At 44.6% G+C, this 25,073-nt stretch overlaps 1 protein-coding gene across 3 annotated transcripts in view; it reads left to right on the top strand.

The window, feature by feature from the left end:
- Positions 1–566: 566 nt before the first annotated feature.
- The window catches only part of LOC149313290 (transcription factor COE1-like), a 113,565-nt gene continuing 89,058 nt past the window's right edge, over positions 567–25,073 (top strand). For 2 of the 3 annotated variants that reach the window (XM_089526420.1, XM_089526419.1), the window contains exons 1-2: positions 567–974; positions 2,659–2,777. In XM_089526420.1, the coding sequence (XP_089382546.1) occupies positions 567–974; positions 2,659–2,777 (527 nt within the window). Of the gene's footprint in view, positions 975–2,658; positions 2,778–9,794; positions 9,841–25,073 lie in introns of those variants that run through there. The other variant, XM_089526421.1, reaches the window with a different exon arrangement.

Raw genomic sequence — 25,073 nt, 5'->3', positions numbered from 1 at the left:
GAGATGGCAGGGGTCTTGCTTGAAGTCCTTGACCTTCAGCTGAAGGGCCCAAGAGGGCCTAAGGCCCCTCCAAAGCCTCCCACTCTCCTTCTTTCCTTCCTTCCTTCCTTCCGGAGTGGTTTCTTTCCCAGTCTAAAACCGGTCTTGCCCTTTTATTGGCTTTAGGGTTATGCTTGGATCAGGTGAGGAGGCCCGAAGTCGGCTGGGATTTCAGGGGGATCTTGGGGCAAGTGCTTGGAGGAGTCTCTGGATCTGTCTCTCTTTAGCGTCCTTCGGGGGAGAAGGGGGCCAGAGCTGGAAGGCTCCAAGGAGGGGAAGGGGAAGGGGAAGGGGAAGGGTCTCTGCTGCTCCTGCTCTCTGCCTGGATCCCTGGGTCTCTCTCTCTCTCTCTCTCTCTCTCTCTGCTGCTGGGTCCATCCCCTGGAGTCCGCTCCTCCCCGGATGATGTCAGCCCGCTGCCCCGGTGGCTCCAGCCCCTCTTCCCCTCCTTCCTCCCTCCTCCCTGGGGAGGCGGAGGGAGGGAGGGAGCCGGCGGCGGAGGCGGCGGAGGAGGAGGAGGAGGAGGCATGGCCCGGCTCGGACCGGCGGCCGCAGCAGGAGGCGGAGGAGGAAGACCCGGCAGCCTCCCCGCCAGCCTCCCCGGCCCTCTGCGCCCCGAGGCGGCGGCGGCGGCGGCCGGGCCTCAGCATCCCTGGCTGGCCGTCCTGATGGTGCTGCTCCCGGAGGAAGAAGGGGAGGAAGAGGAGGAGGACGAAGAGGAGGAGGAGGAGGAGGAGGAGGCCCGGCGGAGATGGCGGGGCCGCCGGGCAGCGTCCTCCTCGGCCCCGGTCCCGGTCCCGGCCCCAGCGCTGCCCGGGGAGCCTCGGCGGAGGCTGCTGCTGCTGCTGCTGCCCCCCGCGGGGGTCCCCCACGGAGCCCCCCTCCGCCTCGCAGCCCCCCAGGCAGCCCCCCCGCCCTCCGGGCCCCGGAGCACGGTAACCCCCAGCGGGCAGAGAGAGGGGAGAGGGCCCGCGCGGGAAGGCCTCCCTCCCTGCCTCCCTGCCCCCCAGCCCAAGGAGCCCTGGCTCCCCAGAGGAGCCCTCCGCCACTCCCAGGGGAGGGGGCTTCCCTTCGCCCCTCCGGAGCCCCGCCACCAAGCCTCCTCCCTCCGGCCTTGGCCTCCCAAAGGCCCCTCAGCCAGCAGGGCTCTCCTTCCCCTCACAGCCAGCCTCCTTCCTTCTCCCCCTCAGGAGCCCCCTCGACATGGGCTCCCCTCAGAGAGGGGAGGCTGCCCCTCTTCCCCCTTCCTTCCTTCCTCCCTCCCTTCCTCGGCCTCAGGGCCCCCCAGCGCCCCCTTCCCTCCTGACCTCCCCCGGCCTTCCTCCAGGCTGCCCTCCTCCCTCCCAGCTTCCCCCAGCCCTGCTTCCTTCCTTCCTTCCCCTCCTCCACGGCCTCCCTTTCTTCTCCTCCTGGCCTTCCTGGGGCTCTTGGGCTTGTTCAGCCTCCTCTCTCACCTCTCCAGCCTCCCTCTGCCCTGGCCTCCTCCATCCTGGCCTTGGCTCTCCTCCTCCTCCTCCTCCTCCAGAGTGGTCCAGGGCTTTCTCCTCCATCCTTTCTGCCAGGGCCTCCTCCTCCTCCTGCTTCTCTTTCTTCTTCCACAGAGGGGTCCACGGCTTCCTCCATCATCCTTCTTCTTCCTTCTCCTCCTTCTCCAGGGGTCCACCTGGGCATCCACCTCCATCCTTTCGGCCAGGGTCTCCTCCTCCTCCTCCTCTCCTTCCTCCTTCTCCAGAGTGGTCCAGGGCTTCCTGCTCCCTCCTTCTTGCTGCTGGGAAGAAGATGCTCAGAAGGAGGAGGAGGAGGAGGAGGAGGAGGCCCTTGCTCATCCTCCACCTTCTGCATCCATTGCTGGTGTCCTGACCCTTCAGCCTCCACTCCTGGCTTCTTCTTCTTCCTCCTCCTCCTCCTCCTTCTCCTTCTCTTCTTCCCAGCTGCATCTCATCCTTCCTTCCTTCCTTCCTTCCTTCCCATCCTCTCCTTTCTCCTCCTCCCTTTCCTCCTCCTCCTCTTCAGAGTTTCTCCACCCCTCTCTTCTCCCACTGGGGCTTCTCTGGCTCGCCCTCCTTTGCTGTGATTTCTTCCTCCATCCATCCATCCCTCTCTCTCCCTCCCTCCCTCCCTGCGAAGAAACCATCCTCCCTTCCCAGCTGCTTGGCTACTAAGCCTCTGTGCTCTTCCTCCCCTCCACCCAGCGCCAGCCCCTCCAGCCCAACCCACCATCACCCCCATACAACACACACACACACAAGACACACAAGCAGAGCCACCAGCACCCCTCCCAGTCACTTGGAAACAAACAAGCCAGCCCAAAGAGTTGGGTCCTTCCCTTTGGATTGCCAGCCAGGCTCCTGGTGGCGGCAGGTGGCTGGGTTTTGTCTCTCAGGACCCTTTCCCTTGAAGGGACTCGGCCTTTCCTCCCCATCCGACTTGCAGGATTTTTTTGTTTCAAAAAAGACAGAAATCAGGGGGACCCCAAACTTTTTCTTTCTTTCCCAGTGGAAGCCCCTGATCGGGGTTTGGGGTCGTCTGGGGTGAGAAGAACCCTTTCCCATCCTCATCCCAGCCCTTTCCTCTTCACCGGGCCTACCTTACAAGGCTGTTTTGATGTTCTCCATCCAGGAGGGTCTCCCCAGAGGTGGGCTGACCATGAAGGAAGAGCCTTTGACCGGCGGACTGTCGGCGGTGAGGTCTTGGATGCAGAGTACAGGCATCTTGGATGCCAACACCGCAGCTCAAAGGTAAGGAGGAAAACATCCCTCTACATACATACGCAACACACTTTTGGGGTGGAAGGCTCTAGACCCTTGGTCCTTGCAGTCTATAGCTTTGCAAAACTTCCCATCATCACCTCAAACTCCTTTCTTTCGGCAAAGGAGGTGATGCATCTCTCTTTTAGTCCTTCTCTCCCACCCAGATGCCTTAGATACTGCCCAGTAGTGACCATTTCTGCATGTCGAACCAGCGTGGTTTTGGAGGAGGAAAAAGTATCAATTGGTTTATTTTTTTCTGTGTAATTTTAAAAATTACCCCAAGAACACATGCGCCTGACGGACTTATCATTCGCTTAACATAGTGTACAGTTGAGTCCATAGTTGCCTGAGTAGAGACGCAGAGAGATTTTATTCAGGATCCTTTAAGCGGCTATCATTTATTTCTGTTTGGGGCGGTGCGAAACTACTGTCATTTGGAAGTCTATTCAATCTCGTTGTTAAAACGCCGGCTCCAGTATTAAGTAGGAGGCAGAGAAAAGGAAAGTAGCTTTTATTCGCAAACGCACACCCGCACACTCTTGTTGTTGCTCTTAGAGTTGCATATAAACCATTAGAGTTTTGCATGAACATAACCGTTTTCAGATGTGTCTTTCAGCAGAATCAAAAGCAGTTTAAGTTGGAAGTGACAGGCAGCATCAGATAACATTTATATGAATGTCTATAGATCTAGATCTAGATGTACATCCTGAAGGTAGTGTTACATTACTTGTTCTCAAGCTGTTAGAAAGTGCTTTTGAAATTAACACTTCTGGATGGAACAGCAAAGGGGGGAAATGGTGTTGGAATGAGTTATTCCTGATGCTGGAGAAAAAGCGGAGAACATTTCCTTCTCATCTGATAACAGTCCTTTAGTTTTTCAATTTTCAAGTGCTCTTGTAAAGTTCTCCCTCTGCTTTTTTAAAAAATGATAATTTAAAGTAATTTTAAAACTTCTCTAGGTGTAACTTTTTCATTTCTCTCTGTTTGTTGGTTTGTTTGATTTTTTCCTCTCCTGGTACGTAATGTTTCTCTTTGTTGCTGGCTATCACTGCATTACAAACTCTTCCCTATCCTTCTCTCTCTCCCTCTCTCTGTCTCTTCCAATTATTTCCTTCGGTCGATAAGCCAGAATATATGAATCATTTCTGCCAGGGCTCAAAGGGTAGGAGAGTTTGCTCCTTTTTGATTCAAATTGATTTCTATCGATCTCAAGTGTCCCCTGACCTTTGACATCCGATCTTGCTTGACGTTGGTTTTGAGGAGGCTTAAACAAAGGAAATAGGAATCAGGATCCATAGCTAACCAGAGGAGTGGATGGAACAGATAAGATTATGTATGTCTTCAGTCTAATTTCCCCAGTACTTAGTCCACCTGTGTTTCCAACTACTGTACATTTATCCTTAGCATTGTATGCTGGACTTCCCTTGCTCAACAACCAGCCTTACCTATCCATTCATAGTTTGTAAGTCCCTGAGACGGATGCTCTGCAAGACTGGCTGGTGTTGTCTCATGGTCTTGGTAATGTGAGGGTTTTAGCCCACGTGTGTGAGAGTTTCACCTTCTAAATTCAGTGGCACATCCGGAAACACGGATGCCCAAAGTCCTTGATGCTGTCCCTGCTGTGATCTTTATGGTTCCTAATGCATCCTAGGCCCCCCGAACAATCATTGGGAAGTTCATTGGGAATCACTGGGAAGTTCAGTTCATGCTACAAGTCGCATGTTTAGCCCCCTGGCATCTCTCCTTGAAGGCTCTTGGGTAATGGGACTGATAACGCAATTATCATTGTGGATGGATGGTCTGAGTTGATGCATGGCAACTTTGTACCTTTGCGCTCACCCTTTCTCTGTTCCCAGCATGCACAATCCACCCAACTCTAAGGAGTTTATCACGCAGGGGGAAATTGGAAGTATAAACAGTGATTAACCTGGGATTAACCCACAATTGTGCAAATAGTTTTCACACGCAGTCATGTGCAAAATGCTATTATCCCATGAACAACCTGCAATTAATCTGCATTTGAATGCAATTGCGCAAATGGCTTTCACACAACATTGAGACAAAACGTGATTAAAGTGCCATTTTCCGTGAATAACCGGGCAAGAAACAATAGTAACTCATTCACTGAATTTTCCCATGAATGACTTTTTGCTGTTTCTTGCCTGGTTATTCCCTGGTTGTCCACGGGATAATGGGACTTGCGTTAATTTTAAGCACGTTTTAATATCAATTGCGCAATTTTCACGGGTTAATCATCATTTAAACTCCCATTTCTCCCCGTGTGATAAACTCCAAAGTTCAAGTCAGAACAAATAGGGAAAAGGATTTCCAGGCAGATCAAGCCCAGAAGTTTGCTCAGTGGGATTTTGAACCCTCTGTTTTTCATCTCGGGGTTTAAATCTTTCCCTATACATCCTATCTGGATTTAGGGACACTTCCCTCAAAGAGACTCTTCGAAATAGCTCAGCCAATGAAGAATTTGGATCTGTTCTGAATAAGGTCTGGGGCTTGTAATGGGTCAAGAACAGCAAGGGTAGGGGAGGCACGTTTAGCCACCATTTGATAAAGTGGTATGTATTTACATTTTTCCTAATGATCCAGGAAAATGATAAAATGACACATCAACAAGATCTAAGAAGGGGCCACTGGGACAAATGAAACCTTGATCAAGTATTTGAACATTCTCGCCCTTGTTGCCTTGGACCAATAACCATATTACTGCATTTTCCTATTACGTCTCTGGATTGAATGGTTCGTCTTAAAATGTTAAATAAATCCAGAGTCCAAGAAAGAACGATGGAGGAAGCAAAGGTGAAATATAACATTTGTTGCTGGAATGATCTAAGCAGATTTTTTCCAAGGAGGAAATTGCAATGGCTTTTGGTTCTTATTATTGCTGTTTGGTTGTGGTTTTGGGTTTTTTTAAAAGCATGTATTAACATTGCTCCTCCTGAAACAAATGGAAGATAAACTCCTTTTACCCTGAATTATACTGGGATAGTCTTATCTTGTTCGGCTCTCTATTTCAACAGAACCGAGCCTGTTCTCTCAACCGCCTTTTGCATCCTAACCCACCGTATTTCTCTCCTCTCCTCTTCCCATAATTTCTCCTATGCCTTCTCATGAGTAAATTCTATTTATTTCAATAGCAATGATACCTGAGCCATCATAGTTGCAATTCGGGGCTCTCCCGTTTTCCGCCTTCTTTCCAAGTCATGCCTGTCTGTCTAATTGGCTCATCTAATTCTAATCTAATTTCACCTCTCTCTGTTCCACTCGTTTCCCTTGTCTGTTCATTCCTGTGAATTATCTCCTGGCCCCAATCCCTGCTCCATTTTGTTCTCTCACATTTGTACTAAACCAGTAAGCAACCGCCGAGGTCTACAGAAAATCCCTTCAGTAGTTAACAACCCCGTTCTTAGTTAGGTGCCAACAGCCAAGATATAAAGTGTTAACTCTGATTCATTTTGCTACCTTGACGCTCCTAAGCATGAAATGGTTTTCCTTTTCCTGAAATCTCTTCTTTCCCCGCTGCCCCTGTTATGTTATCTTGTTGTGATGTCATGGTCTGCATGTTCTCATCATTTCGGCTGCTGGGTCTGGGATTTCTTTAAAACATGCCCTGATTCTAAACCCTTGTCCAAGGGAGTCAAAACTGGGTGAATTTGACAGTGGTTGAACTGGTGGAAGTTGAAATTTTAGGAGCGGAGAATTCTGTCCTCTTTAGTTTGCATGGTTTTGCTCAGCTTGTAATGTTATTCTACTTGTATGCAACCAAACAGGACCAACTCTCCCATTTTATCCACTGATACGTTGAGTCAGTTGTGAATCTTACACAAGTGCTACTCAAAAGTGGTGGTCCTTGGACTGTTATTGGTCCCTGAGCCAGTGGCTGCTGGTCTGGTTTCCAGGAAAGAAAGAAGAAATGAATTGTACCCACAGGGCACAAATATCCTTGGCACATCGAGGGACAAATATTGCTGGTCTCCCATATCAGATCGCCTGACTGCCCTAGACTGAAACATATCTGCACGACTGTGTCTTGCTGGCTGGAACAGAACTTTGAGAAATGTTTAGTAATGCAGTTTTGGTTGTTTTTATTAAATCAATATGGCATGGGACTCATTAACATGAACTGATGTGCACTTTGGTGTGGTTTTATGCCAGGGTGGGCAGCTCAAAGCCAAGGGGTTGTATATGACCCCACTGCGCTCCTAAAACCAGATTGTATCACTGAATGTTAATATCAGCATTGCAAAACCCCTCTAAATGAAGCATTTCCTGTACATTTTTGAAATTGAATGATGTGTTTTGTTGCTGAATTTTGGAGGCACAGTAGTAGTTGGCAGCGGGGAGATATGCTGGAAATAGACAACTAGACTGACCCAAGCTGCCCATTCCTGTTCGGAACCTTTATCCAAATTCAATCCGAGTCTTCTTTATCTGAAATCCTTTGGATCAGAAGCATTTGGGATTTGAGATACTTTTTTTTGGATTTTGGAGTATTTGCATATACATATATTGGAGAAGAGACCCAAGTCTAAACAGGCAGTTCACAAAGTTTCCATACACTGAACCATGAGAAAGCAAACGTGTCACTCTCTCAGCCACCAACATGGACAAGTATGGATTTTTGGAGTATTTCCAATTTCTGAATTCCAGATAAGAGCTGTGAGACTAGATTGTTATGCCCCTTTAGGAGAGTTTGTGGCAACATGTAGAATTGTACTCATGGTATACAACTCAGATATTTCTTATGCACATGGTGTACTTTAAGCAGGAAAAAGAAAATGCAGTGCAGCCAACAGACATCGAAATAGAGTTTCTGTGAGTTCTTCCTAAACTGTCCTGAGTCCCAATATTTTGGATCAATGGGGTGACTGACTGAGGCTGCCTTGTAGCCTGTGTGTTGCTTTCAACACTTCGCAAGTGTTTCCAAAATTATGGGTGCTTCAAGCCTTTCTAGAGCAGGAAGGAGATTTATTTAATTTATGTATTTATTGTAAAAGGAAATTCCCATTGAAAAAGGCAGGACCTGATGTTAGCATTAGGCCAAAGGTAAAACTGGCATCTTGTTTGGGTGAGCACTTAACATTAAGCAACAGGGGCTTGCAAAGATGACAGGCATGCCTTCTGAATGCTTCCACCCACCTCCTCGGCTTCTTGTTTTCCAGCTTGATCTGTTGAGTAGCACCCAATTTGGACCCAAAAATGTGCCTTTGTCTTTGCTTCTCTAAGAACTGAGAATGACTCAAAAACAACTCCAAGAGTTTAACACCTTCCTAGCTGATTTGCTGGATAAAATTCTGAACTCAGTTCAATGGAAAAGGTTTCCACTGGACATGTTTTAAGAACCCATGTGCGGCGAGATGCTTTGTTTTTAGAGATTCGCTTTTTCGTGGCAGAATGCACCACCACCATGACAAAGACAGGAATGTCATTTAAGGAGAGTGGACCGGAAAATGGCACAGTGAAAGCAGCTTTTGCGAATACTGTACCAACCTTTCTGCTATCATCTTTTCTAGGTTTCTTTGAAGAGGCAGGTTCAGTGCCAGAGAGGTATCCCTGCTTGGAGACTCTTGTCTACTTTGGTAGTGCTTCTCCTACTGACTTGAAACACTTTTTTCTTACGTTTTGTTCAGTGTCACAGAAACCTTTAGCATTTTGGGATTCCCCGCCACTACCAGCCAAAGTGGAGCTGATTCTTGGGCTGGTAGATGAGAAGTCAGCAGTAACCACAGAGATTGCAAGAATGTCCACTGCTTTGGTTCCAGTAACAGGATAGCCAAAGCATGGGAGAAATTACATTTGGGGTCCTGGAATCTCAGTGGCCATGCTGAGGTTGGAAGGGATTCTAGACACTTTAGGAAAAATAACTTTTCTGAACTCTGCGGGTGGTTAAAATAAATCATTTCCATTTCTTACTCTTCCCAAATGTGCATTTTGTTTAGAACACTGTCATTCACTTGTTGCTTGGAATTTCTCCTTGTGATGTTTGTTTTGGATTAGTGTAATTCTGCTTTACATGGAGCTGTCTCTGAAGCTCCCCATGTTCTGAAGCATAGAATAGTAGAATCACAAAGTTAGAAGACAGACCCCAAGGGTCATCCAGTTCAACCCCATTTGGCCATGCAGGCAGAATCAAAGCCTTCCAGCCTCTGTGTAAAAACCTCCAAAGAAGAAGGGAGCATCTTCCACTGTCAAACAAGCCTTAACATCAGGAAATGTTTCCTAATGTTTAGGTGGAATCTCTTTTCCTGCAGCTTGAATCCATTGCTTTGTGTTCTAGGGGCTGTGCAGACTTGCAGGAAAGGCTGGCATGGGGGCAGAGTCGAGGCATAGTGTCCTCACAACGCATGTCCAATTCTGCCCGCCAGGATCTACACGGTGCACGGCATCATGGTGCACCTCTGGCGCTGCACGGTCACACCTCATTTTCTCAACATCTTTGACTAATCTTTGGCTATATCTTTGAATTATACCAAATGCCTGTCTGCATTTTAAAAAAAAGACCCACCTGCTCCATAAAAGCCACCCTGCTATGAATTATATACCAAATGCCTACCTGCATAAAAATGGTTTTACCTGCTGGCGAAGGCAAGGAGGGAGGGGGCAGGGAGTTCCAGAGAGTGGTGGCAGCCACCGAGAAGGCTCTCTCTCATGTCTTCACCAAATGAGTCTGGGATGATGGTAGGACCGAGAGAAAGCCTTCTCCTGAAGATCTTAGGGCTCTAGCAGGTTTGTAAAGGGAGATCCTGTCTGCCAAATAGCCTGGACGTGGGCCATATATAGGTCATGACCAGCACTTTGAACTGTACCCAGAAATGAACCGGTTGCCAGTGAAGCTGTTTTAAGAAAGGTTGGACTGGATGGGCCTTGGGGTCCAACGCTATTATTCTATGGTTCTGTGATTCTTTGAGGAATCCATTCCGCTATCAAACATCTCTTCTGTTGTTGTTGTTGTTGTTGTTGTTGTTACTGCCTTCGAGTTGCCCCTGACTCATGGTGGCCCTATGGATGAGACATCTCCAAGACCCCCTCTCCACCTAAGGTGAGTAAATGGATGGGGTTTGTGATAGAGGGGAAAGAGATAGAAGACCTTTTATGCCCAGTAGCCATAATAATCAGCTTTTCAGTAACTTGGCTTGTGCTCCAAGCAGAGAGGCTGCAAAACAGCTCTAGAAAGAAAGAAAGAAAGCTCAAGAAAGTAAGTCGAGTTGCATGCTGCAGAGAAAGTCAGAAGCGTAGAGCTGGGCTGGATAGTAACAGTGGCTTCTGGAAACAGTGGTTTCTTTGTCAGAGGTGGTGATGGTGAATCCTCTCCAGGGCTCCATCTACATTACAAAAATAATCCAGTTTCACACCGCTTTAACTGCCCTGGCTCAATGTTACAGAACTCTCTGACAGAGAAAGTGAAATTTCTCATAAAACTGAAATTCCCAGAATGCCCTATCATCCAATCATTGCAATTAAAGTGGTGTCCCTGGATTATTTCTGCAATGCAGATGTAGTATGGGTTTTAATCTGTTGAAGCTATCCAAGGTGCTCAACCTCTTTTGAGGACACCAGGGTTCCTTCACTTAGATAGTATTTTTGAAGATCAGACTAAAATCAGAAGCATATTCATCACCCCAACCATTTGGCAGCCCCCAGGTCCCACTCCTGACCTAGGGAGAAATTCATCTGGCCCCCAAATGCTGCATTTTATTAGGATCTTTATAGAAAACAAAAGGCTGGGGTGATAAATAAATGCATGCTTCAGCCTGACCCTGCCGATCCTAAGAGGTGGGATAGTTCATAAATTACATTTGCATTAGTTAAGGTACTGAGCTCAAAACCAAGTAGTGGATATGTTGTTGCTGTTATTGTTGTGTGCCTTCAAGACATTTCCAACCTATGGTGGCCCTAAGGCAAACCCATTGTGGGGTTTTCTTGGCAAGATTTGTTCAGAGGAAGTTTGCCATGACCTTCCCCTGAGGCTGAGAAAGTGTGACTTGCCCACAGTCACCCAGTGGGTTGGTAAACAAGGCTCTAAATATCAGATCCTGTCCTATCTTAGAAACTAAGTAGGCTCAGCCATGGTGAGTACTTGGATGGGAAACCACCAATGAATACCAGTTACTGTAGGCTATATTTCAGAGGAAGGAACTAGGAAAACCACCTCTGAGGATTCCTTGCTTAAGAAAACCCTGTGAAATTCATGGGGTCACCATAAGTCTGCAGGTGATTTGAAGGCACAGAGACACAGTGGGTTTACATCCTGCCTCTGCCATTTATACTACTAGACCATTGTGGTCATTCGAAAGCACTGTAGAGGTGAAACATGCTGCTCTACAGTGTTGTTATTACTCCTGTATAACTCCTCCTTAAAATGTCAAGGGTGACTGTGCACTTGCATGCATTCAGCCTGTATGTTGGATAGCCTCAGTGTGTAATGTAGGATGGGAATCATGCAACCCTCCAGATGTGTTTGGATTGTAGCTCCCAGCATTTCTCACCACTGGCTATGCTGCCTAGGGCTGATGGATGCTACAGTCCAAAGACATCTGGAACACTATAATATTCCTACATAGGTGAAATGGTTCTTTATGTTTGACGGCTTTCCCAGTCAGTGGTGTGCGTTCAAGTTGGTTCTGGGTTATGGCGACCTTAAGGCAACCCTATCATGGTGTTTTCTCAGCAAGATTTGTTCAGAAGGGGTTTGCCTTTGCTTTCCTCTGAGGCTGAGAGAGTGTGACTTGCCCAGGGTCACCCAGTGGGTTTCTATGGCCAAGTAGGGATTCAAATCCAGAGTCATAGTCCAACTACATCACACTGGTAGGTTGGACTAAAACCTCTGGATTCTGTTGTTGTTGTTGTGGTTTCAAGCCATTTCTGATTCGTAGCAGCTCTAAGGTGAACCTATCATATGGTTTTTTTGGCAAGATTAGTTCAGAAGTGGTTTGCCATTACCTTCCCCTTCTCGATTTTATAACACCCTACTAAATCTTCCAACCCACCCTACAACACAAGGTCTGCTTATGTATTTTTGTCACATGCATTGAAAATCATGGTTACAGCTGAACATTAAGAAAACAAAGCTAAGAACCTCAGATGATATGGATAACTTTAAAGTGAATGATGGAGATTTCGAAATACAAGATCTTCTAAACCTCAACTCATTCATAAATCAAAATGGAGACTGTAGTCAAGATACAAAAGAAGACTAGGACTTGGAAGGGCAGCTGTGAAGGAACATGATAAGATCTTGAATATATCATTAAATACTGAAATCAGGATTGCCCATGCCATCCTATTTCTGATTTTTATGTATCATGGTGAAAGCTAGACAGTGGAGAAAGCTGATAGGAAGGGAATCAACTCATCTGAAATGTGATGCTGGAGGAGAGACAGACAGCAACCAAAAAGACAGATGGGTCCAAGACCATTTTGGGCCTGAACTCAGAGGTTAGCAGTGATGGCGAACCTATGGCATGCGTGCCAGAGGTGGCACTCAGAGCCCTCTCTGTGGGCACATGTGCCATCATCCCAGCACAGAGTTTGCCAGAGTTTGTTACTAGAAAGCCAGAGGGACATGGCACTTTGCAATAAATAAGTAGGTTTTGAGTTGCAGTTTGGGCACTCAGCCTCAAAAAGATTCACCATCAATGGGTTAAAGTAACTAAACTGAGGCCATCAAACATTGGACATATCATGAGATGACAGGGCTTATTGAGAAAGATGATAATACCGGGGAGTGTGGAAAGCAATGAGAAAAGAGGAAGACCATGTCACGAGGTGACATGACAGCTATGTTTTAAGTATTTGAAGAGATGTCATATTGAGAATGGAGCAAACTTGTTTCCTGCTGCAGACACAGAGCAATTGGTTCAAGCTATGGGAAATGAGATTACACCTAAACCTTAGGAAGAATTTCCTGATGGTAAGAGCTTTTCAAAGAGGATGATGCTCCCTCAGAGAGTGGCAGAGTCTCCTTCTTTGAAGCTCTTTAGACAGAAGCTGGATGGCCATCTCTTGGGGTTGCTTTGATTGTGTGTTGCTGCATGCCAGAATGGAATGGGACTGGATGGCCCTTGGGGTCTCTTCCTATGATTCTATGTGTAAATTGGACCAACCCAATAGAACTTACTTTTTTGGACTACAACTACAGTGGACCCTTGTTATACCCTGGGATCCCCTGTGAATAACAAAATCCGTGGATGCTCATTAAATATAATGACATAGCAAAATGGTGTCCCTTATAAAAAAAATGGAAAATCAAGGTTTGATATTAGAAATTTATACTTTTGTTGAACATTTTCAAACCGTGGATGCTTGAATCTGTGTATAAGAAGGGCCAGCTGTACCTGAATTTGGAATACTATGTCCAGTTCTGGGCAAGACAGTTCAAAAAGGATGTGGACAAACTGAAGTGTGTCCAAAGGAGGGCAACTAAAATGTTGAAGGGTCTGGAAACTGTGCTTTATGAGGAAAGACTTAGGGAGATGGGTATGTTTAGCCTGGAGAAGAAATGGTTAAGGGGTGATATGATAGCCCTCTTTAAGTATTTGAAGGAGTATCACATTGAGGACAGAGCAAGCTTGTTTTCTGCTGCTCCAGAGAATAGGACATGGAGCAATGGATGCAAGCTGCAGGAAAAGAGATTCCACCTTAACATTAGAAGGAACTTTCTGACAGTAAGAGCTGTTTGACTGTGAAATATGCTGCCTTCGAGAGTGGTGGAGTCTCCATCTTTGGAGGTCTTAAACAGAGACTGGATGGACATCTGTCAGGGATGATTTGATTGTGAGTTCCTGCATGGCAGGAGGTTGGACTTGATGGTCCTTGTGGCCTCTTCCAACTCTACAATTCTATGATTCTATGAATTCTGAATTCTAATCCACAAGTAAAGCATTGCCAAGAGGTGGCCATTTGACCTCTGGCTGGGGGATTTTGACCATTCTGGCTGGGGGATTTGGGGAGCTGTGGTCCAAAAAAGTTACATTCCCAAGCTTGTGATTCAGGAGGAATATTTTGTAAATTACGAGAAACATAGCAGTGTAGCAGCTGTGTTTGGGATGGGTGGGAGTGGACTCTGGAGCAGAGGGAAAGGGACATCAGTCCTTTCTTCCATTTTGCAGATTCAAATTGTTGCTTGGAAGTTGCCAGTTTTCCAGTGTGGCTGGGGATTTTTCCTGGGTGGGACTAATAGCTCCTTGGCAGGAGTGTGGAGGTGGGGAGATGTAGACCTAGGATATTGGCAGGGCAGAAGATCTTTCCCAGACCTCAATCCCTTCTTTGGACGCGGACATCCAGACATGGATTTCTCCTCTTCTTGTTCCACTGTAGCCTTATGAACCCTCAAAAAACCAATATGGTAGCCTTTCAGGCACGACCCAGCTTTCTCTGACCTGGCACCTCCAGGCGTGTGAGGCTACAAATCCCATGGCTGCCATAGCTGGGGATGATGAAGTCACGGACTAAGCCTGAGCAACTTCAGACTATCTGGGACACAATATTTAGCCTATTGGGCTTTGCCCAAGCAGGAAAGAAAATTCAAACCAATAAATAATCAAATAAGACATGACAAGGTATCAACCTCCTGTTTCTTTTTTCCTCTTCCTCTTTTTGGGATCTTTCAACCCACCTGATCTGCGGGGTAAAAATCACAGCTACTGCTTGTAGAAGCCTCTAAAGAACAACAACAAATGAGTCTTATCAAGGGAATTTTATGGATTTTTCAGGTCATTAGGAAGTTTTAGGGGGAACAGAGTTCAGAATAACAGTTGGAGGACTAAGCTTTGTCTACTCCTGTAGTAGATGTGCCCCTCCGTATTATGCCAAGTGGGGGAAGGAAAGTCGGAGATGCTTGCCTAGAAATTCCAAATGGACTGGGTAAAATACTACTACTACTAGTACTACTACTAATAATAATAATAATAATAATAATAAATGATTTATTTAGAGCCCGCCCAATCACAAGGAATCCAGGCGGGTTACAGCAATAAAATACAGAGAAAATACAATAAAATTCAAGAGTTATTCCATTCTCAAGCCCAACTGTTTGTTGTTCTTATTGCTGTTGACATTTCTTTCACTACTCTTCCTGTGGATCAAAGCAAGGAACAGCAGATTAAAATACAACAATAGATAAATACTAGCTAAGAACACAGAACACCAATTAAAATATATAATGAATTAAAAGACAATTGCTGCTGTGTGCTTTCAAGTTGTTTCCGACTTACGGCAACCCTAAGACAAACTTATCACACATTTTCTTGGCAAGATTTGCTCAGAGGGCATTTGCTTTGAGGACGAGAGAGTGTGACTTGGCTACCCATGAATTTCTATGCCCAAACAGGGATCTGAACTCTCTTTTCCAAAGTCATCGTCCAACACTCAAACCGCTATACCTCTCTTGTTGTCTATGAAAAAATAACACATTTTTTTCTTTAAAGAATACTTATTAAAACAATCATGTCATAACTGAAAATCTCATAATTTAAAAAATCATCTGGGGAGAGAGTAACAATGACCACGATCCTGTGGGTCCCTGGCACATGTTTACGTTCTACTATAGAAGTGGCTTTTTGTCTGACTCAGAGCATCCACATTCAGTTCAAGGTTACGGAGGCAAAGTTGCGCTTGTGCACATGGATGTGCATTGTGCATGGACACACACACACTGGCTTGTGCATGCAGTGGCCAGTTGGTTGCACAGTGTTGCCATTCAACACAATAGTTGCACAGTGTAATGGGTGCATAACTCTGCAGGTGGAGATTTACGGTTACACAAACCTGATGTATGAACACAGTCATTGATATCCTGGCCTGTTTGTGCCTGGCAAGGACTGGGCCAGTGTAGAGCATGTGCATCTCTCTGTTTCTCTTCTGGGGCTGGAGGCAAATACCATCCTTGCTGACCCTAATGCAAGAAGGCTGATTTGTGCCTCTCAGCCCCCCACCCCACCTGCCCATGGGTTCCTGGCGGCCTTCGGAAGAGGTGGCTTTCCTGTAACAGCTGTCCGCTGGTCTCCTCTGCTAGGAAATGCACCGATTTTCTTTAATAATTAATGGGAGCTGAGCCCAGCCTATCCAGCCTTGAAGGATGGAGGGGGAGAGAGCCTTCATTATGAGCACTGCGGCTGCTCCATCGTTCCTCCATCTCCCTCCTTCCCTCTCATCCTTCTTTCCTTTAACGGACAACAACGAGACTGTAGGGAAAAGGGAAAGCAATTGGATGCAGGTGTGCCGGCTTGGCTCCAGCAGAGGAAGAACTGTAGACTTTTGAGCTGGGAAGTTTCCCAGTTTCTCAGCTTTTTTTTTCTTTTTGGTGAGGAATGGCCCTTCATTCCTTCTCCTTCTTCCTCTTAATGTTGAGGCAACCGGTTCTGGATTGACTGCTGGAGGACTCAAAAAGTCTCTTTTGGCCACATTAGCTACTCAGAAACTCTATCTCCCCTCCAGCTGCTTAATAGCAGAACCTGGAAGTGCCACAATATTCCAGGTGGGGCCTGACCAAAGCAGAATAGACTTCCCTTGATCTAGACACTATACTTCTGTTGATACAGCCAAGAATCATGGAAACACTGAGATGGAAGAGACCACAAGGGCTATCCAGCAATGTTGGCAATTTCCAGGAAATTTCCTGGAATCTGGGGAATTTAATTAATTTCTTTCTGGGAATTTTGACTGAATATTCCGGTAAATATTGGGGAATTCCAGGGATCTTGGATTTTGGTAAAACATTCCAGGAATATATCTTCAAGGCTTGTTGGCAACACTGCTATCCAGTCCAGCCCCCTGCCATAGAGGAACACACAATCAAAACACCCCCAATCACACTGGCTTTTTATAGCCGCTTCATCACACTGTTGATTCATGTTCAACTTGTGGAAGAACCTCTGAACAGCGATGAAAAAAAGGAAAGATGGAATGGAAGTTGAATAATTATATAAATAATTAAATAGTTCAACAGAAGGGGGAAATCACTTTATTAGTACAGCACTTTATAACAGTAGGAGAAGATAGTTGGAAGATTGCAGACCTCAGAATTGGATAATTAGCTACAAGTGGAACACAGTCCCTCGGAGTCCGGTGGGATCTCCTTCTTTGAAGGTCTTTAAGCAGAGGTTGGATAGCCATGTGCACAGGGAATGCCTCAGTTGTGAGTTCCTGCATGGCAGAATGAGGTTGGACTGGATGGCTTTGTACTCTCTTCCAACTCTACAATTCTATGATTGTAAGTTTCAGTGGACTGTTTGTATCAGCAGCTTGGTGATCTGTGGGTTTGACCATCCAAGGCTTGCCATGCCACATATTATTCAGTGGCTGTTGATACATCCATGCACATGTTGCTGCTATTGAATAATATGAGGCATGGCCATCCACATTGTTTCCCATCTGTGGTGGTGGTGGGACTGGAATTGAGCCTCTCTGGCTGGGAAGAGTCCACTGTGCATGTTAATCCATTTGTAATGAGCAGTTCATATCCATGCGCAGCTCTGCTTCCATCACCTTGAACTGAATGTGGACATTCTGCGTTGGACAAAAATGTACACCTGACACACACATAACACACTAGCAGATTCCCACCTGGCCTTTCATTCTCATTGTGTGTAGAATTTGAACTCAGGATCCCAGCCAGGGAGCCAGTGTGAGCTTTGGACTACAGTTCTGGAGACCAGGGTCCAAAACACTGCAGAAATAATCCAGTTCAACACTGCTTTAACTTCCTTGGTTCTGTCCTAGGGAATCCTGGGAACCGTAGCCAGCATTCAAGGCTAAATGTCCTCACAAAACTACAGTTCCCAGAATTCCAATCCCAAACTGAGTTGGTCTATGGCAATTCTGAAATCTTTATTCTAGATAGTGCTTTTTCTTGTGAAACATCCCAAATGCAAACAGCCCCCAAAGAATGCCAATTTTGTACAACACTTTGGAAGGTTTACACTAAGTGCACGTTGGAGTTCTTTTAAAAGGGTGGGTCAGGATAAAATTTCAAGGCCCTAAGGTTAGTCTGAAATTATTTATTTCTCCTCTCTCTTCTGTCTCAGGTTTGCACTGCCCCCGACTTTTTAAAAGGTGAGATCTGTGATTGTCATAAACCTGGCAGCCTGGAAACACTTAAATTGGGAGGCTGGCGATGAAATTGGGATTGGATTTCTCACTTTTTGTCGCCCTGCTGATCCCCTTGCGAATCCCCTGCAGTTTCCCTTGCTTGTTTTTTTGTTGCCCCGGTAAGCCAGTCAGCGGGAAAGGTTCAGAGTTGTTTTCCTCTGGTTTCCTTTCCAAGAGAAATCAGATATCATAAAGACTGTCTGAGGTCTATTACCTTTTTTAGAGATGAAAATTCCAAAGTGCCTTAATGGAGCCCATCATTGTTCACAACAACAGTAATTCGTTGTGTATCTCATATATATATATATATATATATATATATATATATATATATATAAACACCTTTGCCTGATGAAGAAGCCAGCGGGGATTCAAAAGCTTGCAACATATATTTTGTGCACTGTGCTTGCATTTTGGTTGGTCCCATAAAGGTATCACTGTTTTGTGGATTTGGGATGTGATTGTACTTTGCTATATGGCCAACATGACTACCCCTGAATATGTTTTGCATTTGGATACAGTTGTTGTACTGCCATCAAGTTGACTTGGATTTATGGGGAGTGCATGAATGAGAAAGTGACCCTATCAACAGATGCCCTGCTCCGATCTTGAAGACTCAGGGCTGCCATTGTGGCTTCCTTGACCAGGCCTATCCATCTCTAACGTGGTCTTCCTCTTTTTCTACCACGTTCTTCCTAACCAAGCATTATTGCATTTTTTACAGAGTCATGTCTTCCCATGATATGTCCACTTGGGTGGCGTTTGTTTAAAATAAACTTCGTTTGACTTTAAAAGAAAAGGATAAAAAAAAACCCAGGGAGGAAAGGAGAAGGGATACATAGGATATGAACAAAATCTGGGCATATTCATTGATATGAGCTGACCATATTTCTAAAACATACAAACACAAAAAACCCTACTAGCCTTCTTGAATTTGGCATCTATAAAATACACATTCACTTCTTCTGACTATTGTATGGGGCATGTTTATTTCCCTAACCTTGGAGTATAAATCTCTTTGCAACCATGAAAGCTTCTAGGATCCAACAAGGTTGATCCTCAGTCAAATTCATTGTTGCAGAGGTGTAATTTAAAAGACCAAAGATTAGTCTAATACAGGATTAATAAGTGAAAACCATCCAACCAAAAGGGAGTATCCACTTGGTTTGCCTACATCACATACTACAAGGAAAGCATTTTGTTGCATTACATTGCTGACATTTAGCTGACATAGACTGCTTCTTTCTAAATAGGTATAATGGTGTCTAATCTATCCAAAATGTCAATTATTACTGGACTAAATGTAGTTTTACATCTAAAGAGGCTTGGGATATTGAAGCTAGGGCAGCTTTCCATTGGTTAACATGCACAAGGCAAGCTAACGCTGACTCTGACTTCACTAACATCACGTTTAATGCTTTCCAATAAATGTTTACAAACTAGACTTGTTGGTTTCAGTTTCTCTGAGGATATGATTCATGCTTCCAATATAGCAGGGGGGGCTGAGCCACTCAGAGATGATGGTCCACATATAAACACCAAGGCTGCGTCTGCGCTGCAGAGTTAATGCACTTTGACACTGCTTTCATCGTCATAACTCAAGGCTGCAGAATTGTGGGATTTGTACTTGTGTGAGATATTTAGCTTTCCTTGTCAGAGAAGTCTGATACCATAACAAACTGTAAAACCTATAGGATGCAGCCATGGCAGTTAAAGGGGTGTCAAACTGCATTATTCATACAGTTTATACGCACCCCAAAAAGTTTGAAAAATGGAAACCCTTTGAGTTGGGGTTTTCTTTTCAGTTTTGGAATATTTGGGGGTCCATGCAGAAAATTGGCCCAAGGAACCTACCAAAGTTATCCACTCCTGACTGAAGTGTATGGATTTGGAAACAGAAAAGATCAGCAACTTTCTAAGTTGTTTACTATATATGATATTGATATTCCAGACTCTGAAAACTACATTCAGCCTCTTCTCGCGGCTGCACCTGGGCTCCAGTTCCACAGTTTTAATTCAAGATTTTGGATAGACGGTTGGCATGGCAAATAATATCCACTCCCTCACATTTCATAACCATTCATATTTCGAATGCATTGGTTGCTGTTGCTTTTCCCCCCAGTGTCTGGAAAATGAACATCCTCACAGCTGCTAAAGTATTTGGTCCTGGTTCATGTCATTTTGTACAGGGACCTAGATCATTGTACAGAATTAAGTGAGCGGGTTTAATGATGATTTGAGCTAAAAGGACTAACATCAGGTACTGCTTTCTAGCATTCAAAGGGATCTCCTTTGAGACTTAACTGAGCAAAAGACATGGCAGCATAAGCTATTGTAGGCTTGGTCCATCTGTGGAAGCGGACCAGGAGTGCATCTACACTGTAGAAATAATGCTGTCTTCTGACAGCGCTTTAAGTTCTGTAGCTCTATCCTAGATTATGCAGAAAATATTATACAAAAGGTGGACTTGGACACAGAAGGAGGAGGACTGAAAATAGGAGGAAGGAATATCAACAATCTAAGACACGCAGATGACAGCACAATACTAGCAGAAAACATCACAACCTGGAACAACTACTGAGAAAGATCAAGGAAGAAAATGCAAAGGCAGGCTTACTGTGGAACAAAAACAAAAATAAAGACCCTAGAGGACCTACATAAATTCAGCCTAGAAAACGAGGAAATAGAAATAGTAAAAGGGTTGCTATACCTTGAATCAAACACAGCTCCTAAAGAGCAAAGCCATACAACTAAGTGCAGAAGTTAGAATCATACGGGCCATTGTATTCCCCAATATCACATGTGGATGCAATATCACATCTGGACAATTAAGAAGATGGATAAAAAGAAAATTAATTCATTTGAGATGTGGTGCTGGGGGAGAGTGCAAAAAAGGCAAACAAATAGGTCTTAACAAGCCTGAAGTCTTCCTGGAAGCTAAGATGATAAACCTGAAGCTGTTGTACTTGGACCTGCCATAGTTGCCCAGCTTTGCTTAGTCTCACTGAAATCAATGCCCATGGGTTATATCAGTTATGCACTGGAACCAGAAGGCTAGCAGATTTTCCCCATGGCTTGTTTATTTTGTTGTCTGAGTGTTGTTGTTATTCTGCCCCCCCCCCCATCCCAGTGAATCAGAGAAGCACACCTGGAAGAAACTCTGAATTTCTTATCTGATGTCTTTAGTGAGATACAAATCTAGCAAGCCAATGGGACCCCAGTTCATACCCCGTGTTCAGCAAACCATGGAGCAAAACTCCCTTAGTTTGTTTAGCCAGTTCCACTGCGAGTGGCCACAAATAAATGGTTTAGGAAAGGAGGAGGAGGAGAGGAGGGAAGGAAGGAAGGAAGGAAGGAAGGAAGGAAGGAAGGAAGGAAGGAGGTGGAGGGAGGGAGGGAGGGAGGGACAATTGGGGTGGAGAGGGGCTGCCATTGCGGATTCGAATCCACTCTGGGTTCCCACTGGGCTGAATCGATTTATTGTCAAATAAATTGATTCAGCCCAAAAAGGAGTGGGAAAACCCAGCTCCTTTTTGGCATGGGTTAAATGGGGGGAAACCATGCCCCCCTCTTAGGAATTGATTCCAAATCGATTCCCAAGTGGGAACCATGGTGGTTTAAACCAGATCGTGATTCGACATGATCTGATTTAAACAATAGTAGGAATGGGCTCATATAGATAGATCCCACCAATTCAGTGGCTCTCTTCCGCCGGTCGGGACAAAGATTTAGATTTATGTGTGTGTATCTCTGCTTCTCACCCTTAGAAGGAGCTAAAGGCAAACCCTTTCTGAACAAATCATGCCAAGAAAACCCTAAGGTAGGGTCACCTTAAGGTTCCCATAAATCAGAAATGACTTAAAAACAAACAACAACAAACATATGCATTCTAGTTGCCTGTAAATTTATGGCGAGCCCATGAATTCCATAGGGTTTTCTTTGGCAGCTGACTTTACCAGTTCCTTCCTTTGAAATAGATCCTACAGCACCTGGTATTCATTGGCCGTCTTCTAGCCAAGTACTAACCGTACAGTTTAGCTTCCAAGATCTGCCGGTATTTCTGCGTGAAATGGTCACACTTCTGGAATTCTGCTTATGCAACCATAAAATGAATATATCTGGTGTATCACTGCAAGAAACAAAACAAAGTACAATCACATTAAGGGACTTTACACTGGTACTTGGCACCAACAGGATTCCAGCCATAATGAAAGTTGTAATAAAAACACTAAAACACAGTTACTTGAGAGATGAGAAAGATAAAAAGAGCAGCATAGCAGTAAAAACCCACCAACTAAAGTTCATTGCCAGTTCAGCCGTACCTAGAAGCAAGCCCCATTGAGTTCAAGAGGAAGATGCTCACATTGCGTTGGGCCTCTGTCAAAATAGGAAGGAGGAGACTCTCTTTGGGCAGAGAATTACGCAGCCTGAGTGGAGTCACTGGAAAAACCCTCTCACTGCGTAACTCATTTCTTAACAGTTGTCTCATCTTCAGACAAACTGGAAACTGTTTTTAAATAAGGGAAAAACAGACTTCCATGCATCTGTCATGCTGCAAAAACATTTCACTTTCTTTATGTACATTAGTTCAGTTTTTAAGAAAAAGTGGGGCAGGGGGAGAGTCGTTCCTTTCTTTAGATCAATGTTAAGAGTGTTGGATCTCTTAGAATAATGACCAAGATCTTTCACTGGGGTTGTGGGGCATTAATCTCCACTTGCAGAGTTGCGCATTTGTGTCGAATGGCAACATTGTGCTGCTGAAGCAAGACACCCACTTTGCAAATGAATGCACAGCAAAATGTGCATGTGAGTCCATGCACAATGTGGATCAATCCATGTGCGATTATACCACTTGTTGTTTTTATAATGTTTTATTAAACATATAAAATTTATTACAGTTATACCTAACAAACAAACATTCAGTAACAGAACATATACAACATAACATCTAGGCTATTAAACAAAACATAGACATGGGAATGACTTCCTCTTTCCATTCAACTAGTTTATTACTAATATATGTATTTCTTCCTTCATTGTTTCTAATATTTTCTCTGTTTTTTGAAATATCCATATCCATTTGTTTCAATCTATCTATCATCTATCTATCTATCTTTTTTTCTTTCCCCCAGATTTATTTACCTAGTAAATAAATAAAGAGTCTCCCCATCTTAATTTCCATGATTTAATTGTTTCTGACCAGTCCTCTTCTAGCTTAATGAATTTGTCATTTCTAAGCATCATAGTTAATTTATCTAAGGTCAACATATCATATAGTTTATATAACCAATACTTCAGCAGTTGGTATATTTTGATTTTTCCACTTTCTGGCGTATATAATATGAGCTGATGTTACCATGTATAATGGTTTTTTTATATGTCCTTGTTTAATTAAATTACCGGTTCATCACTTGTGTAGATTCATGTCAACAACCTTGAATTGAACATGGAGGTTGTGTGTGTTGTGTGTCTTCAAGTCGTTTCCAACTTATGGCAACCCTAAGGCCATGGGGTTTTCTTGCTAAGATTTGTTGAGAAGAGCTTTGCCTTTGCCTTTGCCTTCCTCTGAGGCTGAGAGTATGTGACTTGCCTAGGATCACCCATTGGGTTTCATGGCTGAGCTGGGATTTGAACCTTGGTCTCCAGAGTCACTGTCCAATGCTGAAACCGCTGTGCCACTCTTACCTGCGCTTATTATTTTTTTACAGCATTTATGCATTTCATATCATTGGTGCTATCCAGATCAGTGCTTTGCGCTGGCCTGGATTCGTGCTAGGGTTGCCTGAGGGCAGCGCCACCGCATGCCCCGCAACCTTAGCACGTCACGGCAGTGTCAAAATGGCAGCACCCTGTCTACATGGGTGCCGCCATTACGACGTGACGGACGCATAGCTGTGATATAAGGTGATATTCCCTTTATAGTGGTGCTCTGTAGCATGAGCATAAATCAGTATACGAGTTTGTAGGGGCCTCTCACTCTTCAGATGATAGTCTTCCTCTGAGGCTGAGAATTACCCCAGGCCACTCAGTGGGTTTCCACAGCCAAGTGAGGATTTGAACCCTGGTCTCCAGAGTCATAGGGCTTTATCATACAGGGATCATTGGAAGTATAAACAGGGATTATCCTGTGAAAATTGCACATTCGTAATTAAGATTTTCACACCACGTTGCGATTAAACAGCCATTAACCTGGGAATATCCCATGAAATATTGCGCAATTGCAATAAAACTTTTCACATGACACCGTGTTGAAAGGCAATTAAAGTAGCATTAACCCATGAATAACCAGGCAATAAACAGCAACAAATCATTCACAAGAAAATCCCCAAAATGCTTTCTTCCTGTTTATTCCCTGTTTATTCCCAGGATAATAGCTCTTTTATTGCACGGTGTATGAAAATTTTAATTGCAATTAAATAGTAATTGTGTAATTTTCACGGGATAAACCCCTTTTATACTTCCAATTTTCCTCTGTGTGATAAAGTCCATAGCCCAACACCCAAATCACTACATTCTGTCTCTCTGCCATGGCTTCATGCTATAGAATACTTGGGATTGGTAGTTCGGAGTGGTACTAGATCTCTCTGCCAGAGTATCCTAACTTCCTCATGGAAGTCTGCATCCCAGCATTCCATAGGATGGAGCTGTGGCAGGTCTCTTTCACAAAAATGTAGGAAGAGACAGCGGATGGAGAAGTAATTTACCTAGGAGATTGCTTTAAGGAGGAACAGTTTGTCTTCCTTTTTGTCTGTGGGCTGAAGTCTGAGGAATGAAAATATTTTGAGTGTTTCTAAAGAGGACTGGCTTCCTTTTGCCTTTCACTTGTTAACTTCTGCCTTCTTTGCTTAGAATTGTTTGATGTTGTGTACCTTCAAGTTGCATCCAACATAGCAACCCTAAGGCAACCCTATCCTGAGGTTTTCTGGGACTGAAAGTATGTAATTCACTTAAGATCGCCCAGTGGGTTTCCATGGCTGAGCAAGGAATCGAACCCTGACTTCCAGAGTCATAGTCTAATACTTTGGAGGTTTTTAAACAGAGGCTGGATGACCATCTGTCAGGCATGCTTTGATTGTGAGTTCCTGCATGACAGGAGGTTGGACTGGATGGTCCTTGGGATTTCTTCCAACTCTATGATTCTGTGATTCTATGCTACTCAAACCACTACACCATGCTGGTTGTAAT

Source organism: Sceloporus occidentalis, unplaced genomic scaffold, assembly GCF_023333645.1.
Source record: "Sceloporus occidentalis isolate IW3139 unplaced genomic scaffold, rSceOcc1.0.p SCAF_5, whole genome shotgun sequence".
Lineage (NCBI taxonomy): Eukaryota > Metazoa > Chordata > Lepidosauria > Squamata > Phrynosomatidae > Sceloporus > Sceloporus occidentalis.
This window is presented reverse-complemented; position numbering and strand designations above follow the sequence as displayed.